Here is a 25116-nt window from a genome sequence, read left to right as displayed (position 1 = left end):
CTGCTTCTGTGTTTCATGTGCAACTCAACCATTTTTCCTCTCTGCCTCTAATCAATCTTCGAGCCTACCCCCCACCCTCTGTTTTTCTTTCTCCTCTCTCCTCTGTACCTCCTCGTGTGAGAGGAGGTTGGTGGTAGTGATGGTGGGGTGAAGAAAAGAAAGGGGGAGAGTGAGTGAAATACACAGAAATGAGTGCACAAAGAAGAAAAAGAGTTCCTCCACTGTTTCTTTAACATGGTTAACTGTGGTCGAGGCTGCCTGGGGGCTTTTTGTTTGGAACCCCTGGAACCCCACCAGGCATTGTGGGAACAGCACAGGACTGCAGAGGGAAATTTATATAATCTTTTACGGGCAACATGTATCTGAATGATGTCAGTTTTGGAGCTAAAGCAGAGTTGTTTTCGTCTGTGGGACACAAAGTTTGGCACCACTAGTCGAACGAATTAGCCATAGTTTGTTTTTTGTAAAATCTGAGCTAGCTGTTGGGTCTGAGATGTTATCTAGACACAGACAGATGACAGCACCCTTCTCTGTCTGTGTCTCAGTGATGGGCAGTTGTAAACAAATACACACGACAGTGGTACGAACAGTACAGTTCAGCAGTACTTTGATCCAGAGAAGGAACGGTTGCATTTATGCTGTGTCACAGTAGACCGACCACGGGACCAGAACAAGCTGAGCAGTACAGATATCAGTCTGCAAGGAAAGAATGCTGCAGGTGCTAGCACTGCTAACTTAGGAGATGATAGCTGAAATTATCTGACACCTGGCTCTTAAAAACACTGTTTTCTGACTATTTTTGTCACTTTCAGGCAGGTCTGTTAGTCTGTGGTGCCATAGTATAGTGGTTAGACAGATTCATCTAACATGGGAAAGATCCCTGGTGACACGAATCCAGGAAGAGCCTCTGATGTACAAATCTGCCAAAGCAAATACTTGGATCCATCCACTGTGGCGACCCTTTGTGTGGGAGGAGCTGAAATAAGCTTTAGGCTAGTTAATTAGACGATTGTGATGCTGGTTAGGTTGGTGCTCTTTTTAAATCAGTCACCATCTGTGAAGCACAAATATAACCCAAAATAGTCCTGCTTCTACAAAAGTAACCTATTGTAGAAAGATGATGTCTGAGTTTTCAGATTTTTTTCTTTTGTTATTGTTTATTTATTTATTTGCATTCCAGTTTCTGATATATTTTTAAAGATGTGTGATTTATTTACATTGTGTTTTTTTTTCTTTTTCTTTTGGGATTGACTTACCATTGTGAAAGAAATGTTCTTTACATACTATAGTACTGCATCAGCGTTTAGATCGATTCCTTGTAAGCATTGGGGGAATGGGAGAAATCTCCCATTAAATTTCAGTTATAAAAGAGGAAGAGGATAGCTGTTTTGTTTTCCTGGGGGTTAGCCCAGTTAGCTGCATAGTGGATGGTGGAACAACCACAATAACTGCAGGAACTCTCCATAGAAAAATTTCCTATGGAGAGATAAAAAAAAAAATGCAACGAGGGAGAGTTATAGAAACTGAAAGCAAAGTGAAAGTGAGCAGTCCTAAAGTCTACCACATCAGCAGGTTATAAATATTAAGATTTATAATAATATTGTAAACATTCCTTGTTATTAGCCCTTTAGGAGGTATTCTTGCTGGTTGTTTGGCTGGCACGGATCAATTATGGGGGATGCTGCGCTGAGGAAAAAGTTTCAGCTGCATCTTCCAACCTTTCCAAAACTAAAACTCTCATTAATATGTGAATAAAGAAGTGCCTTTTGGAGACTGTCTTCTTGTTGCTCTTTACACAGGTGTATGAACTGTACAGGTAAAGCAGTGGTGTTGGTGTGATGAGCTGGATGTTGTTGGTTTAGTCCCAGCTCGCTGCTCTGTGCTGGCCTCTGCCAAGCTGGAATGCTTTGAGGAGGAAAGAAGTATTATGGGGGATGGGAGTTTTGCTGGTGATCTTTCTTACTCCTTTTCTGTCCATATAGCTCTCTCTCTCTCTCTCTCTCTCACTCACACACTCACACACTCACACACACACACACACACACACACACACACCCTGAGAGTGGCTGTGCAGTTAACTGTAGCTCAAGTTCATTGTGGCTGAGTTCCGGGAGGCTGTGGTGTTGGGGAGGGATGGGGGGGTGGTGGCAAGGAGGAGCAGTAATTAAAGAGCTTTGGTCGAGGGGGCCCCTGCGCTCTGTTAGATGCATTTCACCCCCTCTACCCTCCCTCCCCGAAATCCCCACAGGAATAAACAAATTGGGCTTTTCAGCCTGCAAGCTGGGCCTGGGGGCTCATGTAATGGGATAGACCTGAGGTGTATGTGTGCATCGGACAGGGACAGATCGTGAATACAAGATACGGGAGAAAGAACATGTGTTTCTCAGTCAGTCCTGAGTGAGTGAGTGTGTGTTTGTGTGTGTGTGTGTGTGTGTGTGTGTGTGTGTGTGTGTGTGTGTGTGTTTCAACACAAGTGCCGTAAGTGGCTAATTGCTCCCAGCTCAGTGTTGAAGTGTGAAGACGGACAAAGAGGCCTCAGCTTCATTTCCTTAATCTGCGGGTTTGGTTTCTGAACCACATCATTCTGGGACGCCTCTTAAACACCTGAGCATCCTGCTCACGTGTAATAATGAACCGAGTGTGCTGCATGTTAGACCTCTAGTCAAACGGACACCCCCAGGCTGTTTTCACAACCTGTGTGTGTGTGTGTGTGTGTGTGTGTGTGTGTTGATTCCTTAGGATTGGGAGATTGTGCAGGCTCAGTGTTTTCACTTTAGTTCTCAGACAGTTCAGAAGAACGTTTGTCTGTTTGCAGCTGTGTAGACTCTGTGGTTTTTCCTGTTCCTTTGGAGTCCATTGCAGGAATGTTTGCTGCACTCCCAAATCTCATTATTTTAGTAGTGCTGAGCTTGTCTTATGTCTTTATCTGATGTGAGATTAGCTGGCACACAACTGCTTCCTCATTTAAAGTGAACTTCTGTTCCCTTCTTTTTTTTTCTTTTTTTTTTCCCCAGTCCACTGATGTATGCTTCCCGACCCGAATCCTCAGCTGCCGCTAATCCAAATCTCATTGCGGCAGCGCTGTACACCTCCAAACATCCTAATCGGATCAGAAGTGCAGGAGCATGATGTCAGGCAGGCAAATGAAACCAAGGAGGGAGAGTGTATCTAAATCCTCGTCTTAAAGCTTAAATGAACATCACACGTCTGTCTGTCTTTCACTTAATGAGAACGACCGATGCAACAGTTTTGTTAAGTTAACGAGAGCTGCGTGCGTGCGCGTGTGCATGAGCGCCTGTCTGTTTTGCCAGCAGGACCTAGATGGCCACAGCTGATCGATTGTGAAGCGTTTTTCTTTTTTTGCGGGTACAGGGAGATTAAATGAATCCAGCGTCTCTCGTCTTAATGAGCCTCAAGCACATATCATTTCACCGGCTGCTGCACTTAAAAAAAGAAAAAGGGAAAAGCTTGCCCTTCTCTTTATCTGTTCCTCCGCCTCCACTTTTACCATTCTTTCAGGCGACTTGAGAGGGTTTTGCCGTGCAAAGCAGGCAATGATTTACTAAAAGGTCCTTTAATCATTACAGGTTTTATTTCTCTGGCCTGTCTGGAGGTCAGTCTCATTGTTGCATTTCTTTTCTGTTTTTTTCTCCTTACACAAAAGGAACTCTGTTTGTCATCAGGTTGTTGACAGCAGAGAGAGGAGGAGAGTTTAGAACTCTGGGCTCATCTGCAGGTTGTTCATTAAACATCGCTCCCAGTCTCAGCTGTTTTGTGTTCCAGCAGAATGTGCCGCTGCAGATGCTGTTCTGTCACTGAAGAAAGGGCAGGAAAGAGATCCACAAAAGAATATTTCGTTTATTTATTTATTTGTTTTAGGGAAAAAAACTGCAATGAAGCTGGCATCCTGCTGAAACCTGTCTGCCTCAAAGCCTCATTACTTAAAAAAAAAAAAAAAAAAAAAGTCAGAAACCAAATGGCATCATCTTTAAAGAGAGAAAGAAAGCAAATTTGTTTGCGTCCCCAGCCTCCTCTCCCAGCCGCTTCATCACCATCATCTTCCTTCTGTTTAGCACCCGCAGATGCTGTGAATACAGTGAATACATGATGCTTGCTTTCAGCACACATCTGATCTCCCAGCTCACTGCAGTCATGAAAGGATTGCTTTTTTTTTTTTTTTTTTTTGCATCTCTTAACTTGCCTGCTTCCCCACAATCCTCTGCTTCATTCACTTCTTTCACTTAAAAAAAATCTGGGCTGAGGGATGGCGAGGTCGGAGGCTGGTAGAATAGAAGAAGAAGAACAAAAAGAGAAAGTCTGAGTTTCTCCTTTGATTCCGTCTTTAATCAAAGTCTAGAATATTCCATCAGTAGCGATTGCTGCCAGTGTTCCTCCTCCACATTCCTCTCTTCCAAAGCACAGTGGTTTGTAACTCTCTCTGCACTTATCGTCTTGTTTTTTCCCCCCTTTCATTTCATTTCTAAAGTGGGCCGCGTTCACGTTGTGTGGAGAATCTTCAAATGCAGCAGAACGAGGAAGAGACATGGCAGTACGAATTGTGACAACGAGGCAGGAGGACAGGGGAAAGTGCAGTAGACGAAGTGCAAAAGTAAAAAGAAAATCGCTATTGTCTGTGCTAACACATGCTTTATATGTTAAATTGAATGTGTGTGTATGTGCATGAATGGATGGAAGACATTTCAGGCAGCTTCAGAGGGTGCTATTACCAAAATCAAGCCAATGAGTTACCAAAAGCTGCTTTAATCATTACGGATTGAATTCTTTAGGCACGTCTGGGGGTCACGTTCATTGTCTCTCACTTTCAGACAACAGAAGCTCTGTTTGTCTGCAGCTTTTGCCAGCAGAAGCAGAGGAAGAGCTTTTCAGTTTAGAATTGTTTCTTAAGTAAAAAACATGAGAGCCAGCCAATGGAATCTGAAGTGGCAAAAAAAGAGAGGAAAAAAAAAAGGTTACATTTGATTCCTGAAAGTAACACTGTCAGTTTATAACCCTGATCTGTGTCTTATCTGTGTGTTTTGTAACATACTCTGCAGCGTACTCTGTCATTATCACTTTTCCCCAAAACTTTGCTGCTTTGCAACAACAACAGCCAACAATAACAGGCAATTATTACAGTTTCACTTAACAAATGATTGTTATGCCACATTCAGCTCACTGATGGGAACAGGGGAGGCTGCATGTGTTTCAGAGTGTGTGTTCTCAAGCATGGCGGCCAGCACCCTGCAGGCATCTAAGCTGGCAGGCAGGCCCAAACAGGCCCGGCGCTAAGATCAGACCCCGGGCAGCGTCTCTTTCTTCTGCCGGTCGGGGCCATATCATTCTGCCTGCATGGTGTGTGTGTGAGTCAAAGTGGCCCAGACTGGGCCGCTCTTTTAATCAAGGGTGTCTGAAATCAGTCAGGACCGATAACATACTTGTGGGAAGAGCTGTCAGTCAGCTTCAGAGGGAGCATAGAGACGGTATAAGAAGGAGGGAGGAAGAATGAAGAGGACTGGAGGGAAGGAGCTGTGGCATGAATAAGGAAATTTAGGACAGTGAGATGGAGGTGTGGCAAGTACAGAGCAGAGCGGATAATTGAGGCATGTATGTGTCGGGAGAACGATCCACTCTGCCCTAAGAGTAAAATATTATGCTGTCAGTCCATTTGTCCAAAAGGCAGGCTGTCTCTCAGGTGTTTGTTATGGCTAAGCCCAAAACAAATGGATCCAAAGTGAGACATGTCAAGACCGCAAGACAGACTTGTTGGGCTCACAGTGCGAATGCTTTGTTAAAAATAAAATGAGGAAGATTGACTTTTAACTTCTCGTCTTGCAGCTAGGGCTTGTGGGAAAATATTTTGCTTTGCATGAAAATAGCAAAAGATCAGCTGGGACTCAAATCAGTATTTTTAATTCATTAGCACCTAACAGATTTTTTAGTATTACTTCTATATATATATATATATATCCAGTGAAAATGTGTTAAACCTCTATTTTCTTTCTTATGACCAGTGTGGGGCAGATCCTCTGATTGCTTAATGAAGTTTGGTTAAATAAAAGTGTATGGGACTCGGCTGCCTAAATCTATGACCTTAGTAAACACTTTCCTAATGGCTCTATGGCCTCAGTTTCAGGTGTTTTTGTGTTCAATGTGCTCTTCATTTTGTATTTTATGCTTGGCATTAGTGTCCACCAGGATGATAAAGTAGGGTATGATTTAGGGTGGGCCTGTGTTGTCACATTTTAAAACTGTAAAATATTTTCTACCTGGAATTCTGTATCCTGGCTTGAGCTGCTGAGAGTGCTCCTTTTCCACCATGTAACCGAACTGGTAACTAGCATCCACTATTTGCTCTTCCTGTCAGATAGAGGGCATCTATCAGGTGCTCCAGAGATGTCTGGTCAGGTCATTTGTTTACATTTGGGTCCCACATCACCAGCCGTTGGCATTTCCTCCTTCCTCACGTGCCATCACAGCCTGGTTCTACTCTAGTGTGTTTTTTGTGCCTAGAGGAGTGAAACAAGTTTTGTTGTTTCCATCTTCAGCAGGAACAGCTTTCTTGGATATTTTGGAAAGTATTGTGCTGCGCTGCTGTTGGGGGTTTTTACCTTTTGTTGCCAAATCACTTCCATATTATTGAAGTATCTCCATCTTTAGGCACTAAATTGTCAGCGGAGGTTTGCACGTGGCTTTTGCTCTCAGGCGTGTTTGGGCTTGTGTCAGTGTTAGGGAATGTAAACACTTTGTGTCACTCTGTCATTGATGTGGTGACATGGCACTTTTTTTCTACATATTAACATGTTTAACATTCGCACTGATGAATACATTGCAGAGCCAATCAGGGTTCAGTATCTTGCTCAAGGATACAGCCAGGGATCAAACCACAAACCCTCTATAAAGAGCCACAACCACCCAGCTTTAGATCCAGTTACATAAAGTAGGTCTTTATCACTTGGGTTATATCAGGTAAAAAAATGCTTTAGCTATATTTGTCTTGTTGTCTTGATTTCCTACTCCAAATAGATTTGCCAAAACCGTTTCTCTGTTTGAAACATTTTGTAAATGTTTCCTTTTTTGCCTCGTTGGATCTGTGTTTAGCGATTTGGCCCGTTCTGACATTTCCGCTTTTCCTGTCATCCTGAAAGATGGATTTAATAAAAGTGTACAGAGGGCCTGGACTTTTAAAACAAGAGTGATGTTGATAAAACTCTCCTCTTGTGTTATTTCCTCTCTCTCGCTTTCATTATACTGCTGCTGTTTTTGGGTGGTTGGGGGGGGCCTGCTGCATGAAGATTGATGTCTTCATTTTCTGAAATGCCCCGGGCCAAATTAACATTTATTGAGTTACATCCAAATTTTGCTTTTATGAGAGTCTAAAATAGGACCACAGCTTCCAAGGCAGATATTAAATGACGGAGAATGGCTTGGGACACGAAAACCCTTCATTGTTTTAGCTTTTATTGTTGATCAAGGTGGGGAGCTAAAATCGAAAAATAGGATCAGGTTCTAATTTGATGACTGCGGCATCTACAAACCAGGACTCTGATGGGCATTTTTGTTTCGCTTTCTGATGGGCGTTGATGCTCTATTGACAGTTGTTATCGTGCAGGTGCGTAATTATTCTCCAACCTCGGGGGATCCATAACTCGCATCTTCACTGCAGTGTGATGTGAAGGCTGTGGCAGGTTGAGCGCCGCAGACTGACAAAGCAAATATTTGTGTCGTCTCTTTAAACGGGAGGTTTATTAGGGCAGCGGAGTGGGCTGCTGTCATTTCTCCTTCCAGACGCGTGAAAAGCTTTCTGTCATGTTCAACTTTCCCTTCCGGAGTTAACCCGAACTGTCGTGCTGTAGAATGCTCTAGTAGCATGAATTAGGACAGACGCTGAATACCTTGTTTCAGAACAACATTATTAAACCTTATTATTAAATAACCTCTGCATCTACTGGTTTTTTTTTTTTCATTACTATTATTTGCATTCAAAGAAAACAAATTCTAGTTTATAGACATCAAGTGCTCTCGCATCCCTGCTACGCAGAAAATGGAACATGCACAGCATAGCAACAAAACCAGTTAGAGACGTCTATAATTAGCTTAAGTGAAGCTGTACCTCTCCATCCTACACACACAGTGGAAAATTTTGAAAAAAAAAAAAAAGTATCTTCAGTGGGAGTTTTGCTATCGGTGTTAAATTGAGGGCTGCACTGAGAAGCTGTGACCAGTGAGGTAAACAAATAACATAACATACAGCTGCCATCTTTTCTCAGATGATTTCTTAGACATTAGGGTTCCAATATGTGCATTTGACTATTTGCATTGAAAAGTTGAACAATGTTAAGTGCGTTTGAGTTAAGAAGTTAAAACTCCATAACCATAGTTTTCTCTCTCTGATGATCCCATTTCATGCCCATAGGAGTAATGAGTTTGTTTCGCGCAGGGCAACACCGCCTTTGAATTGGAAGCTGACTGTTTCATCGCCACCCTTCGCCTGCAGAGCTGTGTTCTTATGAATTCCGAATGAAGGCTCGAGTAAATGATCGATGCCAACAGTTGCTCTTACTCTCTCTGTCAGACCTTGATATCTTTCTAGTTTAAGATCAGTCAGCTGGACAAGGTTCTGACTCTGCAGATGCCTCTAATTTCCTACAACACAACAACACATTTCTAGCACTGCCCTCTCTTTGCCTTTTTCTGTTGTCTCCTTCCTCAAACAGACAATTGGTTTCTATTGATTTCCTGAGCATCATTCCCAAGATGACTCATCCTTTTTTTCCTCTGAGCGCTGACAGTCTGGCTCCATGAGGAAATGCTTTCTTTAGGTTTCCTGTTCTACTTTAGGTGATGCTTGTCAAGGTGCAAGGTCCCGTCTGGGCCTTGAGGCTCAGAATAGTTGTTCGTGATAGTAGGTGGGAAAGATTTATAGTGTATTCTTTCTTTAGGAGAAGTAACAACATCTTTAGTGGGGCTGAGGTTGGCAAGAGGTGCGCTGTAGTGCCCCTGAGGAGAATTTGGCCTTCCTCGACTGTTTTGTAAGCATTTGACAGGTGAAATAGTGTGGGAACTGCGGGGAGTGTTACTTTAAAATGCTTTTTGTTGCGCTTGTCGGGGATGTGGAGGTGCCTGGTGAATGCTCAATAGCTCTGTAGGAGCCGCTGGTGAATGGTTGAGTGCTGGGGAGAAAATGGCTTCCCGCAATAGTTGTGCAGATTGTTTCTGAGGTGCTTTTCTGTCGGGAAACTGTCCACATTTCTTTCCCCCAACTGCTGGCTCCCACAGAGGGGTTCAGAAACACTTCTTTTTGTTTTTGATTGATCAGACTGACATGCAGTTTGCCTGTTTCTCAGCCTGGAGCCAGTTGGACAGTCGCCCTATGAAGTGATGAGCCACATGTTCCGCAGAGGCCCAGCTTACTCGCTAACATCCTCGGCCTTGGGGAGAAAGACTTGCTGTGGCGTTTATTGTAATGGCACAAAGCTGCCTCACTGTCCACACTCATTTTCTTTGTTTTCACTGTTGGGTTCCATGTGTTGTGGAAATCTCACATGGGGTACAGTAAATCAAAATCAGTCGTAATTTCGTCTCAGGCAAATATGCTTCTGATCAAACCAATAATTGCTTTGTTCACTCGCTCTCTGAGTCAGATCCAAACGCCTTCAGGCTGGAAAGATCCAGCAGGGTTTTATTCAAAGGTGGAAAGATGGTTGGGCGAAGGCACAGCGATGGTGAGCTGCCCACGTTTTGATGATTGGGTTAGTGGGAGGGTCACATGAGGTCCTGAGAACCCCGAAAAATGTGGGGAGCTTCTTGCTCCCTTTCATGTTGATTCACAGTGTGTCTCTGTGTGTTAACCAACAAGAGAGATGATAAAGTTTGAGGCAAAGACAAGTGGATGGGATAAATGCAGGCGAGGACTTTCAGGTAACAGGAACCAGCCTCTGATGGACAGTATATTGGATGGATAAAGGAATGTGTGCTCTGAGGGAATAGCTTGTGGTTGCTTTTAGAGACAGAGAAAGTAAAGCAGAGAGTGAAGCAGAGTGAGGGATTGTTCAGAGCCAGTGCCTGGCGAGGGCCATTGTTCATCCTTCCCTTTTGAGCTGAAGGAGACAGGAGAGTTTCACACGCCACTCGCAGGCATCCTGCTGGGCAGCCCCGGAAGGGGGCTATTGCTGCCGGTAAAGAAGGCCTGGCCATAGGGATAAATTACTGTGAATGGAGGGGTCTGTGTTTGCCGTTTTCTCCTCTTTTCTAAAAGGAGCCAGAGAGGGAAAGAATTCAACCCCAACCACAGGTTGTCCGCTTCGCTTCTGGAAAGCCTCTGCCTTCCAAGTCACCAATTTAACATCCCTCCACCCCCATCGCCCTAAAAAACTCTCCGCTCTCCCACCGCCTCTGGAATGCTTCAGGGTTTTGTTGTCCCGTAGGGTCCAGGGTGGGTGTCCTACAAGGTTTCTTAACATTTAAGATCTGCATCATTGGAGAAGAGGAGGATAGAAAATAAATCCAAATGATATTCAGAGAATCACTGATATTGTCAACAAATGTTTGGCCTACCTAGTGAGAGTATGATTATTACTTAGTCTGTATAGTTTACATTAAACTCTTTATTTCACTAATAACTAGAGATTTCATTGGCTGGCGCGGACGCTGAATGATGTCTAGAACTAGAGCAGGGCGATATGACCAAAAATATTTATCACGATATACATTTGAAAATTTGCGATAACGATATAACTGACGATATAATTGACACTAGACAAAATACTTTACAACTCCACAACTTTATTAGTGCAAAAAAACCCATCAATGTATTTTCACTTAAACAAGCAGCTGTTTTTTATGTGCATTAAAGTTATATAAAAATTTTACAGTGCAAATGCAAATTCCTTGCTGACAGTTTAACCAAAAGGCATTTCCAGTGGAAATTGGCCGACATATCCTCAGCATAACCATGTATAATATCCACAAAACTTAGAAAGAGGTTATACACACACAGTACGGTAATATTATGTTGAAGCACAGTACGTATTACTCCGCAAGGCTCCTGACTACGATAGCCGTAATGCTCCGACAATCCATCAAGCGGTGCGGCTTCGTAGCTTAGCAAAGTCGTACTAAAACATTTGACAGATTTTCGAGTGCCGTGTACCACATAAAATCGTTTCGAGGTCAGTAAACACAACCCGAATTCATACATAAGGCACACAGGATTATAAGGGGCACTGTCGATTTCCAGAAAAATCAAAGGATCGATTTTAAGTGTGCCGTATTTTCCAAAAAACACGGTAATAACGACGGCCCGCTAGCATGCTCTACCAAAAATAGTGCTTTGTTGTGTATCTGACGGACGAAAGCCAAACCAGTTCCACACCACTGAAGTTGCAGCATTTTTACAAACCAGTTTTGGTTCATCCGTTTCATTCAACGATCCGCTTTCGCTCTTCTCATTCTGCGTCGCCACCATGTGCGTATGTAAACATAGGCACTGCGCATGCGCGTTTTACCCACATTCTATCGCGATATTTCATTTTCCTATCGTTGCCCAAAATTACACCGGTATTACCGTGAACGGTATGATATGGCCCAGCCCTATCTAGAACCACCACTGGTTAGCCTGCCAGTATGGCAATGTGCAACGGGAAGGGCCTATGCTTACTGAACTAAACTTTCAAAATAAGAGCATTGATTTATTGTGCAATAAATCCATGGATAGTGTTATTTTCTTGGATGGAAAGGGGGGGGGGGGAAGTCCAGCTGTTTTCAAATCTGTGTTGACTAGTATGACTGGTAATCAGATAGAGATTTAATTGCCAGACTGAGTCTTGCCCAGAAATAAGTGTCTTTTACATGTGTGTCTTTGTTTGAAGCCTCCTAATATAGCAGCTCACTTTAATGGCCGACCGCTGGAGTGATGTAGAAAACAAAGAGGTGAATTTACGGAATCTGGCAAACTCTCACTCGGAGATCTGAAATTTTACAAGCCCAATTTTTGCCCCAATTCCCAAATGTTAACATCATAGAGGCTCTGGTGCCAGTGTGGGGGAGGTTAGCGGAGCCCTTCATGCTGCGTCAGTTTATAACTGGATATTACAGAGCTGGACCCCAGCGCCTGCTCTCCTCATCCAGTCAAAGCCCATAAAGTGAGTTACAGCTTGCCCACATGGAATAATCTCCTCTTATTACACTTATCCCTTCAGTGTGAGTTCACATTCACAGACATGGACAGAATTGAGCTGCTAATACTGATCTGGCATGAGGCACTGCCTTGAAGTCTGTTCGAGAGAGTGCTGTGCTTGTTTGGTGCGTTACACAACTCAAATGAATGTTTGTACAGATGACAAAATTAGCTGGCACTGGCTACATGTGTAATGTATTCAGGTGCTCTGATGTGTGCAGCGGCAGAATTAAATGGGGCATGGGTAAAATATGATCTGTGTGTACAGTTTGATGAATTGGGGGTGTTGCACAGAAGGGTGAAGATCAGGTGTTTTTCTCCAGGCAACTCGTGTAGCGCAAAGAAACTGACTCCACTGGATTGGATGTGATCTCGTTGCATACAAGCAGAAATAAAAAAATTTAAAACTTCTGCTGAGAGTTTTCAGACTTTAGACAACCAGTTTACGTTGTCTGCATATCTGAGTATATTCTGCTTATACTCTGGATTACCTACAGCAGTGGGTTCAGCTATTTTGATTTGAGCTAAGTAGGGTCTGCTGCTTTTATCAGCTGGAAACATGGAAAGTGGATCACTTGGTTTAGCTTTAGGGTTTTTTTTTTTTGTTTTGTTTTGTTTGTTTTTTTAGGTTTGCATACTTTGGTATAGATATATTATTCTGTTAAATTTTGTTTCGAGTAGTAATGTATGCACTATGAACACAGCACTGGCCGGATGTCATTCTGTTCCCCTCAGGGCCAGACATTGGCCCTGACGTCCTGTCTTATCTCGTCTTGGCTTCAGCTGTCATTCCGCAAATATTTAGCAAGTTTCACAACTTGGTGTACTGTTTTTCACCTGACAGATGTAATATAGTACTGAAAAATTCCTCACGCTGCCAGAGTCCAATCTTTGAACTTTGTCAGGAGAGCTGTGAAACTGGTACTGAAGAAGGGTTACTATTTTCTTAACCATCAAACCCTAGTTCTTCAGCCAGCCAATGGCTTGAAGGCTACCAGTTTAAAATGCTGTGGGTACTCAGGAGCCATGATCATTAAAATATTTCAGTTGATTAACTGTTGAATCGACTAATGGACACTGGTAATAATGCCAACTCAGAGGCCTGTAGGGAGGACCTCTACATATAATGATTAGTAGAAAACCACATATATACTGGAATGGCTATTCCAGTTTGAATAACTCACACAGCATAAGCAAATTAAAAATTGAACCCCGGCTAGAAAATGGAACTCTTCTCAGGAAGGAAAGAGGGGCTCATTCGATGCTGTGACCTGTGAATCACTGGCAGAGGCCCCTGTTGGGGGATTTTGGTGTTTGGAGTGAGTATGGTTTGAATTTTGTGTGTGTGTGTGTGTGTGTGGTTGTAACGATGGGAAGAGGGGGGCATGTCAGTTGGCCAAAGAGTCAATCTGTGGATTAGAGCAGGCTTGGACACCAAGTGCTAGCTCAGCACATTACCCAGCAAGTGCAGCGTTCACAGCCAGAGACAGAGCTCAGAGCTCTGCTGTGTTTACACTGTCGGACTCGACACATGCATGCACACATGCACAGATGCACGCACATTCAAACAGTCCTATCGGTGCTAAAGCCACGACACGATTTTATGCTCTCACTCTTACTGCAGCGATGCTCTTTAATCTGTAGACGCAAGAAACTGCTGAACCTTTTCTTCAAACTTTTCATTTAGTGCCAGAAAATTATTGATTATACTTGTCCAGGTATATTTAACCTCTCATTAACCCCCCAATTTTCTGAGAACGAAGACCTGCATGATTGGTCTACTAGTGAATACTGCCTCTTGCTTTTATTTTGAAGGTTCAGTTGCTCCTATGTAGCTAGCCTTGGCCCTTCTCTGCTTCTCTGTAGTTTCTCTCATCCTCTGACTTGATGTGCTCCACCTGCACCAGCTTGGATTGCAACTGCTGAACGACTTCACGAGGGGTTCCTCAGAGCTGACCCCGGCTGCAGAGGAGAACAAAGACTATTGTCGCTAGCTGCTGGCGGAGATGGCATCCAATGAGAGACAGACAGCAATTATTGATTATTATTTCCACAGGAGCATCTTTTTATATGGTTTCAATTATTTGAAAGCACTGCAAGTGCCCTTTCTTTTGTGCAACCTTTTCATCTAAGCGGAATTGTTCACACTGCTGCTTTTAAACAAGCCAACCAGATTTTCACTCTCTGTGTCTTTGCCCTCCTCTATGACTCCACACACAACACTGTTGCTTTCTCACCCACTCTTCATAAAAACACCACAGGAGTCCTCCCACACAGGCCTACAACTGTCAGACCTGCAGCTCTTCTTCTGCCTTGCCTGTGTTTCCACCATTCTGTGCAACGGCTTCATTATCACCGTCAACTCCTTTCAGCACACGTGTGTCACCCTTGTGGAGAAACTCTCATCCGGTTTCCCATCAAGCCTCAAAAACATCTTTGCAGTGAAGAAAATGGAGGAAATTGAGGTTGTCCTGATGGATTTTTCGAGTGTTTTCGCTTTGATTATTGCACTGTCATTCAAATCCTGTATATAACACATACACACTTACGCATGCACACAGTTATTGGGACCCCAAACCACATAAGTGCAGTGCAGAGCAGCCGGAGTCCTCACAGTAGGGTTTCAGCCTCAAAAATGAAACGTATAGTACTGCACACACTCCCTTTAAAAGGAAATCTCCTTTTCTCTTTTTCGGTGAAGAAAACAAACTTACATGTATCCTCCCCCACCTCATGTCCACTCACATGCCTGTTCAGCGGCCGTCCACTCATCCCTGGCCAAGATAGAGTTATCTTTGAAGTGACTTCAGAGGGAGACTGCCGGCTGGCCTTGCATGACATTGTCTGTGTGTGTGTGTGTGTGTGTGTGTGTGTGTGTGTGTGTGTGTGTGTGTGTGTGTGTGTGTGTGTGTGTGTGTGTGTGTGTGTGTGTGTGTGTGTGTGTGTGTGTGTGTGTGTGTTTGTGGGTGAATGTACTGTACACAGCTTCCCTCTATAGCCTTTAATTTATAAAACTTCACCGGCAACAGGGTAATGTTCACTGTGTGTGTCATTAAGTTGAATTGGTTCATTTTAAGGGAATAATGGACAGTATCCACCCACATGCTTTTGGGTGACATGTAGTTATTAGGCAATGATTGGCTAAGTGTACACACACACACACACACACACACACACACACACACACACACACACACACACACACACACACACACACACCCTCTTGCTGAGTTATGTTATAAAAAAGTGACTGAGAGCTGCAGTGTGATAAGACTGGTGTTTTTAATGAAAGTCTGAGATGAGCAGGCGCGAAAAGAACCCCGCTGCTGGACCAACTGCCTCGTTTTCAGACAGTCCAGCCTGTCTGTGTGTGAGTGTGTGTGTGTGTGTGTGTGTGTGTGTGTGTGTGTATTCTGTGCGCTACTGAGCAAACCAGGAGGATGAGCTGGTGATGACGGAGCTGTCCAGAAAGATTTGACGTCAGCTCTAAGCTTGTTTGTCTGCTACTTTGTTTACATACTCGAGTGCACAAACTGGATGTTGGCAGCATTTTAAGCTTATAAAGCTTTGCATATATACGACTTCTCAAACATGTTGTTCCCCACACTTGTTTTTTCCTTTCCCCAGCACGGTTCAACATGTGTTGCTGTGGTTACGGCTCGCCACATCAGGGCGGTCTGACCTACAGTCGGCAAATTAGTAGGTGGAGATGAGCCGATGTTAAGGAGAGGTACTGGCAGGGATGATGAGCTGTTCGGCATCATGAAGCCAGGTCAGCATAACCCAGAGCCATGGTGACCACAGAGAATTCAGTGAATGTGTTCCTTGAGTGTTGGTAGCAGCTTTACAGCTTCCATATGCCGTGAAAGAGAGAGATCCAGATCACGAGAAAGGGCTCATAGCCTGAGGTACGCAGTTTATATTCATAAATGCACCACTAATCGATTTCTTTCTATGAGTCTAAAAACTGAAAGGTAATAAATCCTCTGAGAATGATCATCAAGTCTTTATGGACCATTTTGAACTTTTTAAGCGTATTGTTTTGGTTTTACAGGCCATTTAATGTGCGGTTCAGTTTCACCGCTGTCATCGGCCGTGTTTTCAGCAGCGGCCGCAGAAGACAAAAAGTATGAGCCACCTGTCCCAGACCAGATGGCGGAAAGTTACCAGATAGCCAGAAAAGTGGACGAGACCAAAGCGGAGCTGAAAGGGCAGCCGTTATCTGATTTACTATCATCACATGGGCAGGAAGAAACTGAATTGATTGGTCGAGCTGTTACAGGGTGTTACGCAGACAATCTGTTGTACTGAAGAAGCTTTCCTTTTGCAGAAAGGTGGGAAAAAAACCAACACTTTCTAGCAGCAAATATTACTTTTCTGCTCTGATCTTGTCTCGTTCACAGATTATCAAATTATAGACATTCAGATTTTTTTTTCTTTTAAAGGTAACCATCTGGTTGAATCTGTAGAGCGTGTAAATTTGATTTATGTTCTTTCAGACACTTTTGTATTGGGATATAAAGCCAATTTAAATAGAAGATGGGATTGAAATGGGATGAAATTAAAACTCGGATAAGCTTGTATATGCTAGAAAAAAGATTGCTTACTGCAGAAATATTACTGTGTACTAAGGATGGGTCATTTAGGCCTAGGAAAATCCGAATATACTGATAATGAAGTTTGTCTGCCTCAGAAAGCCAAAACAGCATTGCAGCTCTCTTGTTCTCTGTCAGTCATGAATGAGAACCACTGCAGGTGAACAGTTTTTCCATGTATGCGAGCAGTCAGGCGTCTCATTCTGTCAGCAGTCTCACGCGGCGAGGAGTGACGAATGCTGGACGCTGTTGGCTGACAGCGAGCCGGGACGCCAGTTGTGTCCATTCTCAGTATGCAGCGCTGCGCGGTGCTGCATGAATGTGGCCGGTTTTGGATGGTTCGGGCTGAACAGTTGCTGACACGCTGAGTCGCAGCTGTATCTCTCTTAGGCTGTGCTTTTACAGCTCGGCACCAGCAGCCGAAGCGTGGCAGGAAGAACAGAAGACGCACACAAAAGGCCGGACTCCTTCCTTGTGCGCTCCCCTCCTATACTCTGCATCAGATGATTCACCCCCGCCAACCCCCATCCCTCCGCCCAAACCCAGTTTCCTGCTTATCACTTTTTTACAGCCACACACTCGCGCACTGCAAAAAAGATGCCGCTCCGACCCTCCAGGTAGACTCCAGGGAGGTCCACGCCTAATTAACTGGCAGCCTTTTGACATTGTTCAAAGCATGCGGCTACCCGCTCTCCAGGCCAGAGTTACCATTGTGTGTTTTGGCCCAACTGCTCTCTCTTCAACTCTTCACACTCGTCATTGAGCTATTTAACAACAGCAAATTGTAAAATGGTGAAACATAGCTTGAATATACCACCTGGTTAGATCTGAGGCTCTCGCGCCACCCCAGCTTCCGGCTCGGTCCTTGCTGTAGGTGGGTCTGGGTTTAAACATGGCATCCACGTTGGTTTGTGGGATTTCGTCTGTGTTTACCTTTTTGGGGACCACCTGTCTTGTTCCATACCAGGCCTGTTTAGACAGTTTAAGGCCATAGTGACCGGCAGTGGAGGATCTTTGGTGGTCTTTGGTTTCTTTTTCTCTGCCTGAGGTTTTTTGTTTTTTTTCCTTTCCTGAGTCACAACTCACACGCTGGGCTCTACCAGCAGCAGGTGATGGGAGAGATTGATTGTCTGTGTCACTGCTCAAAAATGACTGTCAAACCAATCCACAGAGCGGGATATAGCTTAAAAATATCTACACGTACATTTAGACCAACGTCTATCCTTGAGTAACACTAAACAAAGCAAAGCTTCTGCTACACACACACTCACAATCACCCACACAGTCACAGTCACAATCCAGATTCTCTTTGTTGGAAACCTTTTGAAAGTCTACAAGTTTGATAATATCAAGGAATTTCCCTAAAAAAAGTTGATACTGGTCCTGGAGCTTTTTGTGTCTGAAACTTGTTGCTATCAGTTTTCCAAACTCACAGTTCAGGTGATTATACTGTACGTGCTCCTCAGCCTTTATTGGGATGATGTATTGTTGCTAAACTTGTGCTTACAACTCAAAGTGATCCTCTGTCTTTAGAAAACAGCCCAGCATGTGATCTGCTATCTGTGTGATTCATCAGAGGCTTGTCATGCTGGCGCTCTTGAAAGCACCGGCCTGCTAGGCCTGGCTGCTGCATAGTGTTTGTGTTTGTTGTGTGGCTTTTTTTTTTTGTCTGCAGCCTTACATAACAATCTAGGGGTGATGATTCCCTCTTTATTTTCCTGCTAGGTTCACCCTCTCATTATAGACGGTATAAATGTCTTTTTGTATGCCCTCTGACCGAGCATTTACCCGTCATCATAAGCCTCATCGAGGAACATCAGGATCTTATTTGCTTCATACATTTTTGGTTTTAAAGTTGTGATTACTTTCAGTGACAAGGTTACACGAAAGTTTGCTGTATTTACTGGCATTTAACCCTTAAGATTTTATTTTTTCCATTTTGGTCCATGTTCACATCAGTTCACGGGATGAACATTTGATGACTTGATTTTCTGGTTTGATAGCTTTGTGTGTCAAGGATATTAGTACCATAAAGCACATTTGCTACACCTCAGCAGTGTGACTTTTTGTTTGTGACATAGTGTTGGCAACATTGTAACAACAACGGCTCTTATTACAGGAACATGTGATACAGTCTTTCCTTCACCAGAACTCTTTCAGTCTACAGGCAGTTTTTGTCCAGTTTGACACTGAAATATTGATGATGTTACTGTGTCTGTATCTGAACATTTTCTAGACCGCCACACCATCTAAGCGGTTGGAAATATGTGAGACTGTGTAAGACAGTGTGGTTGATTGCTTCCTGCTATAGTCAATAAGTTTCTTTGGCTGTGGTTGAAGCCAGTGACCTATGCTTTTTAAAGTATGTTTGACAAATGCGTGGCCTGTGATGTGGCTTCATGTTGACAAGACTTCTGCTCCAGCTCGCACACTTTAATTTAGCTCAGTGCAAGCCCACACTCACATCTGAGTAAAATATGCATAAGCTTAACGCTACAAAGCCAATATAAGCGATCCATGTCAACCTGAAAAGTTTAACACGGGGAGTTTCAGACCTCAGTCTGTCCAGCAGACAGGTTGTCTGTCTTTGATAGCCCCATTTTTTTCTGAGAGTAAATGTCCCACTCTCTAGGGTCTGAGGACTGTAGGAATTATAGAGCGTTCGTGAAAATGAAAACAAATTTAACGGGATGTAAATGAAGAGTTGTCTAGTAGAGAGTAAGGAAGAGGGGGGGAATAATGGAGGTGTCTGAGGGGAAAGTGTGAAGAGGAGATGATGGAAAGACAAGAATGAGGAGAAAGAAAGGGAGAGAGGGAAATGAAAAGAAAGAGGCCATTAATTTAGTGCTGTGGGAGGGATCTGAAGGTTACTGAGCTCTCTCTGCCAGGCCCTCCTGGGTTGACTGATGCCTTTGTGAGGAGGCCAGGAACCACACACACACATACGCACACACATTCGTATGCGTGCTCCAAGAAACTTTGGGTTTGTTGCGGCAGGCCAGCTTCAGCAAAACAGACGTGTACACACACACACACACACACACACACACACACACACACACACACACACACACACACACACACACACACACACACACAGATGGCCATTAATGGGCTTCAAAGTGAGAGCAAAATGGGAAACCTTTATTTATTTCCTCCCCTGGTTATGGTTTGCTGTGATGTGTCTGAAGATGTGGTGTCTTTTTTTTCTTCCTTCTTTTCCTTTTTTGTGGTAGTAAATCAGATATATTGGTATACGGATGCCCAGTGTATGGCATAAAAGGCCAGTAACTGATATTTATATTCTATCCATCTAATCAACTGTGTTGCAGCAGAGATAAATTGAAGATGTTTTATAGATCAAAATTTTCTTTGCTTTTTTAAAGTTCAGTTTAGATTTTATTGGTTATTTTGTAGTTTACTTGTAGATTCTGAGCTTTACAGTATAATACCATCATCTGCTTACTACTGTATTGTTATTTTAGTATTTCAATGTTATTTTTTCATAAAAATGTTATTACTATTTAATATTTTAATTGCTGTATGCCTATATTAATAAAAATGCCTATTCCCGTGCTTAACAGTGTTCTCAATCGGCATGTCTACATTCAGTGTACCGTAAATATAATTCTTTTTCCTTCTTGGACTGCCACAAGATACAAGCTTTGACATTCTCTTTGACTCGTGTGTGGGACCACTGGTGTGTACAACATTGCAGTAACCACCCTAAAAATAAACTGGCTGCTGTGATAAATTGCTGTAGGGGTCACGCTTGCACCTTTTTGCAAAAACGATGCAAAAGTTTTTTGCACTCAGCAGTGTGTAAGTTTCCACAATCGAAGCAACCGCCTGCTTGGTTTGCTATAATGTTGTCCCCTGCTCTTTTAAATGTTTTGTGTTTATTTACGCAGGGATATTTGAGGGAATGTATAATTTGAATAATGGGTGCACTGAAAATGGAGACTCAACTCTGACTTGAGAGAAAAGCCACGGTATAATACTGTAATGCTACACATTAGCTTGGTATTAAAGTTCAGTGTTCAATTGTGTTCTAAATAGAAATGTAAATTTCACATTTACATTTCTTGTATGTTATTTGTATATTTATTTATGACTCTTTTTACAGCATATGTTTTGTAACAATAAAAGTTTAACTTGTTACAAGAGATTGGTCATAAACACTGGAAGGCTGTCTCAGTCCACTGAATGGGGATCAATATTTTAGAACGTGCTCATTTCACTGATAGTCGACCTAAAAAGAAAAACCTAAACATAATAAACTTCAGTCTTTAGTCACATCTTAGTCAGATGAGTAAATTGACTAAACTATCAGTTTTTAGCACACAAAATTCATCAATCACTTTGTTAATCATTAGTGTCAGTACAGTCCAACAACAATGGATATTTCACTGTCAGGGGTTTGTTGTTTTTTTTTTTTGAGGAAGAAACTTCAGGGGAAAATTTACTCAATCACTTGCTGACGCTTTTAAAAGACACCCATCCTACTTATCACAGAGGATTTCAGTTGGAAACACCACAGGACATGTGTACGCATACACATACAGATGTTCTAAACATCATCGCTCTCAGGAGCTAAAATGAGTCAGACTTTCTGTGTATCATAGCTTGTTTTGTTGTTGTTTAACTGACTTTAAACTTAACAGTGTAGACTTTACTCCCCGAGTCTCGCTCCCGCATAATAAGCCCAGTTGGGGTTATAAACTGAAAGCAACACGTGGCCTCTGCATCGCCACATAGCTTAGATATTTCAGTAAGGCATGTGTGTTGAAAGGAGATGGTCTCAGCTTTTCAAATGCACAATCACACATCCTTGAAAAGTTTAATTACTCATTTTGGGAGCTGAAAGTCTTTGAGATGCTTGGCCTCGCTGACTTGATATGACACGACCCTTTTAGCTTATTTTACTTTATTTTATATCAAAGTGGTTTGTGAGAGGAAGGACTAAAGATTTACATGTGAAACCTTTTCCAAATCAAGGATATTAAAACCACTATAAACAACAAATGCATTCAGTATCTGTTGAATAACTGAATGACTAACCATTGCAGTGCTGTATGTGTGTACCAAGGCGCTGATGTGCTTCTGTTATTTCTGTAGCTAAGGAGTGTCTTTTTACATGAGCAGCACAGTCTTTCGATCACTCTGTAAAATATGAGAGATTTCAGAGCAAAAAATTCAGAAGCGAGGTTATACTGAATCTATTCAGAGTCCCAGTTTACTGGGTTTACTGTTAAAGTTTACTGTTGAGAGTTATGAAACAGAAAATTACATTAAAGTGAAAGAAACTGTTTTTGTTTATAACAAAAAACTGCGGCATTCTCAGGCTTTTATCCAACATACTAAGCAGGGAGCAGCTGAGGAGTGTCAAGATTAAAGCGAGAAACAAAGCAGGAGGTCACAGGCAGGGATAAAAGTCCCTGTCTCAATACTTTACAATTATTATGTATATCTGGCAGAATCATTGTGTGGTAATATGAATTCCAGTGCCTGAGTTAACCTGAGCATGTGCGATAAGCTCTAATCTTCTCTTCCTTTGTGTGTGTGTGTGTGTGTGTGTGTGTGTGTGTGTGTGTGTGTGTGTGTGTGTGTGTGTGTGTGTGTGTGTGTGCAGGAGTTCAGGGCAGCACTGAGTGCTCATGTGGGAGGAACCACTTTACGTGTGCAGTCAGTGCATTCGGGGAGTGTACCTGCATCCCAGCCCAGTGGCAGTGTGACGGAGACAACGATTGCGGGGACCACAGTGACGAGGACGGATGCAGTGAGTCTTTGTTTCTCACTTTATTTTTTTGCTTTTGGTATCATCCTCGGTTTCTCTTTTCTCTCTCTGCTCATTCATCTACCATGAGGAGGAAAAAGAAACAGATAAAGAAAATCGCATAAAGACTCAGTGGCCGTGTTAAACTCACCTCACTGATCGGCATGTGGTTGTTGATGAGGAGGCATTGAAGTCAAAGCACTCGAGTCGCCTGTGAAAGTAATCCAAGTGTGTCCCTCTGAGTTTTTCATTTCAAAGACACTTTAAAATTTGCCAAAATATATTTTATACAATCTGTTGGTTTTTAATTTAAGCCTGTGTTATTTTTTTTATACTTAACATAAAATGTTTTTTCCTCAAATGGTTTCCTTAGGTAGCCAAACTTCTGAAATCTTAACAAGCATCTGAAGAAGATTTTTACCTAATTTTTAAATTAATTGAAATAAAAAGACATTCTCAATAGGGCTGGGCTATATCATACCGTTCACGGGAATACCGGTATAATGTTGGGCAATGATAAGAAAATGAAATATCGCGATAGAATATGGGTAAAACGCGCATGCGCAGTGCCCTTGTTTTCATACGCACATGGCGGAAAAAGCATGGCGACGACGGAGAATGAGAAGGGCGAAAGTGGATTGTTGAAGGAAACAGATGAACCAGAATTGGTTTGTAAAAATGCTGCAACTTCAGTGGTGTGGAACTGGTTTAGCTTTCGTCCGTCAGATACACAACAAAGCACTATTTTTGGTAGAGCATACTAGCAGGCCGTCGTTATTACCGTGTTTTTCGGAAAATACGGCACACTTAAAATCAATCCTTTGATTTTTCTGAAAATCGACAGTGCCCCTTATAATCCCGTGTGCCTTATGTATGAATTCGGGTTGTGTTTACTGACCTCAAAACGATTTTATGTGGTACACGGCGCTCGAAAATCTGTCAAATGTTTTAGTACGACTTTGCTAAGCTACGAAGCCGCACCGCTTGATGGATTGTCGGAGCATTACGGCTATCGTAGGCAGGAGCCTCTGCGGAGTGATATGTACTGTGCTTCAACATAATATTACTGTATTGTGTGTGTATAACCTCTTTTTAAGTTTTGTGGATATTATACATGGTTATGCTGAGGATATGTCGGCCAATTTCCACTGGAAATGCCTTTTGGTTAAACTGTCAGCAAGGAATTTGCATTTGCACTGTCAAATTTTTATATAACTTTAATGCACATAAAAACAGCTGCTTGTTTAAGTGAAAATACATTGATGTTTTATTTTTTATTTTTGCACTAATAAAGTTGTGGAGTTGTAAAGTATTTTGTCTAGTGTCAATTATATCGTCAGTTATATCGTTATCGCAAATTTTCGAATGTATATCATGATAAATATTGTCGGTCATATCGCCCTGCTTTAATTCTCAATACTTTGAGCACTTGAACATTTTTGATACTTTTTTGAAAACATTTCTTTTTTCCATTGTAATGAACTTGTATTTACGTAATTTGTTGTAATGCACTTTCCCTTTTAAAGGTTTAATTTAAATCTAGATCAATTTTCTAAGCTGTTACATCAACCAGCGTGCCAGATGCGGTTCTAAAGAGTAAATCAGCTATTCCCGACTGAATATTATGCATGAGCCCCATGAGCAAGGCATTAAAATCCCATCACTTAACCAAGACTCTGGTTGTTCTTGGCAGGTCTCTGGCACTAATTTCACGTAACTGGATGACTTCTGAATTTTGCTATAAATGTAGAAATGTTCTCAGGCAGAGGTTTTTTTTCCCTCCATAAAAAGTAAAAAAAAAAAATCTGTAATTGAACCCATATGGATCCCATCATCACCCGGTGAAACAGTGAATGGGTCACTGGTCAGGTGGGGTAGTACTTGTGAGCCAGACGCTCTGCTTGGTGTATGCCCCGTGCAGAAAAATGCTTGAGTGACTTTTGGCAACAGATGAAGTTTGGCTGGAGGGGAAGTCTTGGCAGCTGAGGCAGACAGGAGTATTCTCTTGTAGAGCATGTCAGTTTGTCAAGTGGAGGAGATCTCCACAGCATTTTTTTCTTTTTTTAAACACCGGTGTATCGGTGTGAAATGTCAATGCGAGTCTTCTTTTTTTCTTTCTCCTCGCCTGCTCACAGCGGGAAAAAAGCAAGCTGCCCTTTTATTTGACACTTCCCCAACCTCCTTTAGAGCTGCGTGGTTGTGTTTGTGTATGTGCTGATATGCTTTCTCCATCAGTCTTCCTCTGTCATATTAAGCTAGTTAGAGGTTGGGAGAGGGGATGCAAAGCGTTATTGATCTCTGGCCAGTTGAATATTCAGTGTGTCAGATTGCCGTGTATTGATCTGCGTCTTGTTACTTATTTAAGGAGACGCATGGAAGCAGCTGACAGATATCAGAGCATCTAGCTGGACCTTTCTAATCCATTAGTACTGTCTGATCGATCCTCTGCTCCACCGCTCTGTAGTTCCACACTGGTTCTCTTGGATTCACTCCAGTCAATATCATAATCGCAATTCTCATATCACATAGATTTTGTATTGTTGTAGTAGTCAGCCATTAAAAACCATAGA

At 42.6% G+C, this 25116-nt stretch overlaps 1 protein-coding gene across 2 annotated transcripts in view; it reads left to right on the top strand.

Annotated features, from left to right (window-relative positions):
• The window catches only part of lrp4 (low density lipoprotein receptor-related protein 4), a 104733-nt gene that overhangs the window by 23077 nt on the left and 56540 nt on the right, over window positions 1-25116 (top strand). For both annotated transcript variants that reach the window (XM_063471082.1, XM_063471073.1), the window contains exon 2: window positions 22403-22549. In XM_063471082.1, coding sequence (XP_063327152.1) covers window positions 22403-22549 — 147 coding nt within the window. The remainder of the gene's footprint in view (window positions 1-22402; window positions 22550-25116) is intronic.

Source organism: Pelmatolapia mariae, linkage group LG1 (assembly GCF_036321145.2).
Source record: "Pelmatolapia mariae isolate MD_Pm_ZW linkage group LG1, Pm_UMD_F_2, whole genome shotgun sequence".
NCBI classification, from domain to species: domain Eukaryota; kingdom Metazoa; phylum Chordata; class Actinopteri; order Cichliformes; family Cichlidae; genus Pelmatolapia; species Pelmatolapia mariae.
The sequence above is the reverse complement of the archived record's forward strand: the minus strand, read 5'-3'. Positions and strand labels throughout refer to the sequence as shown.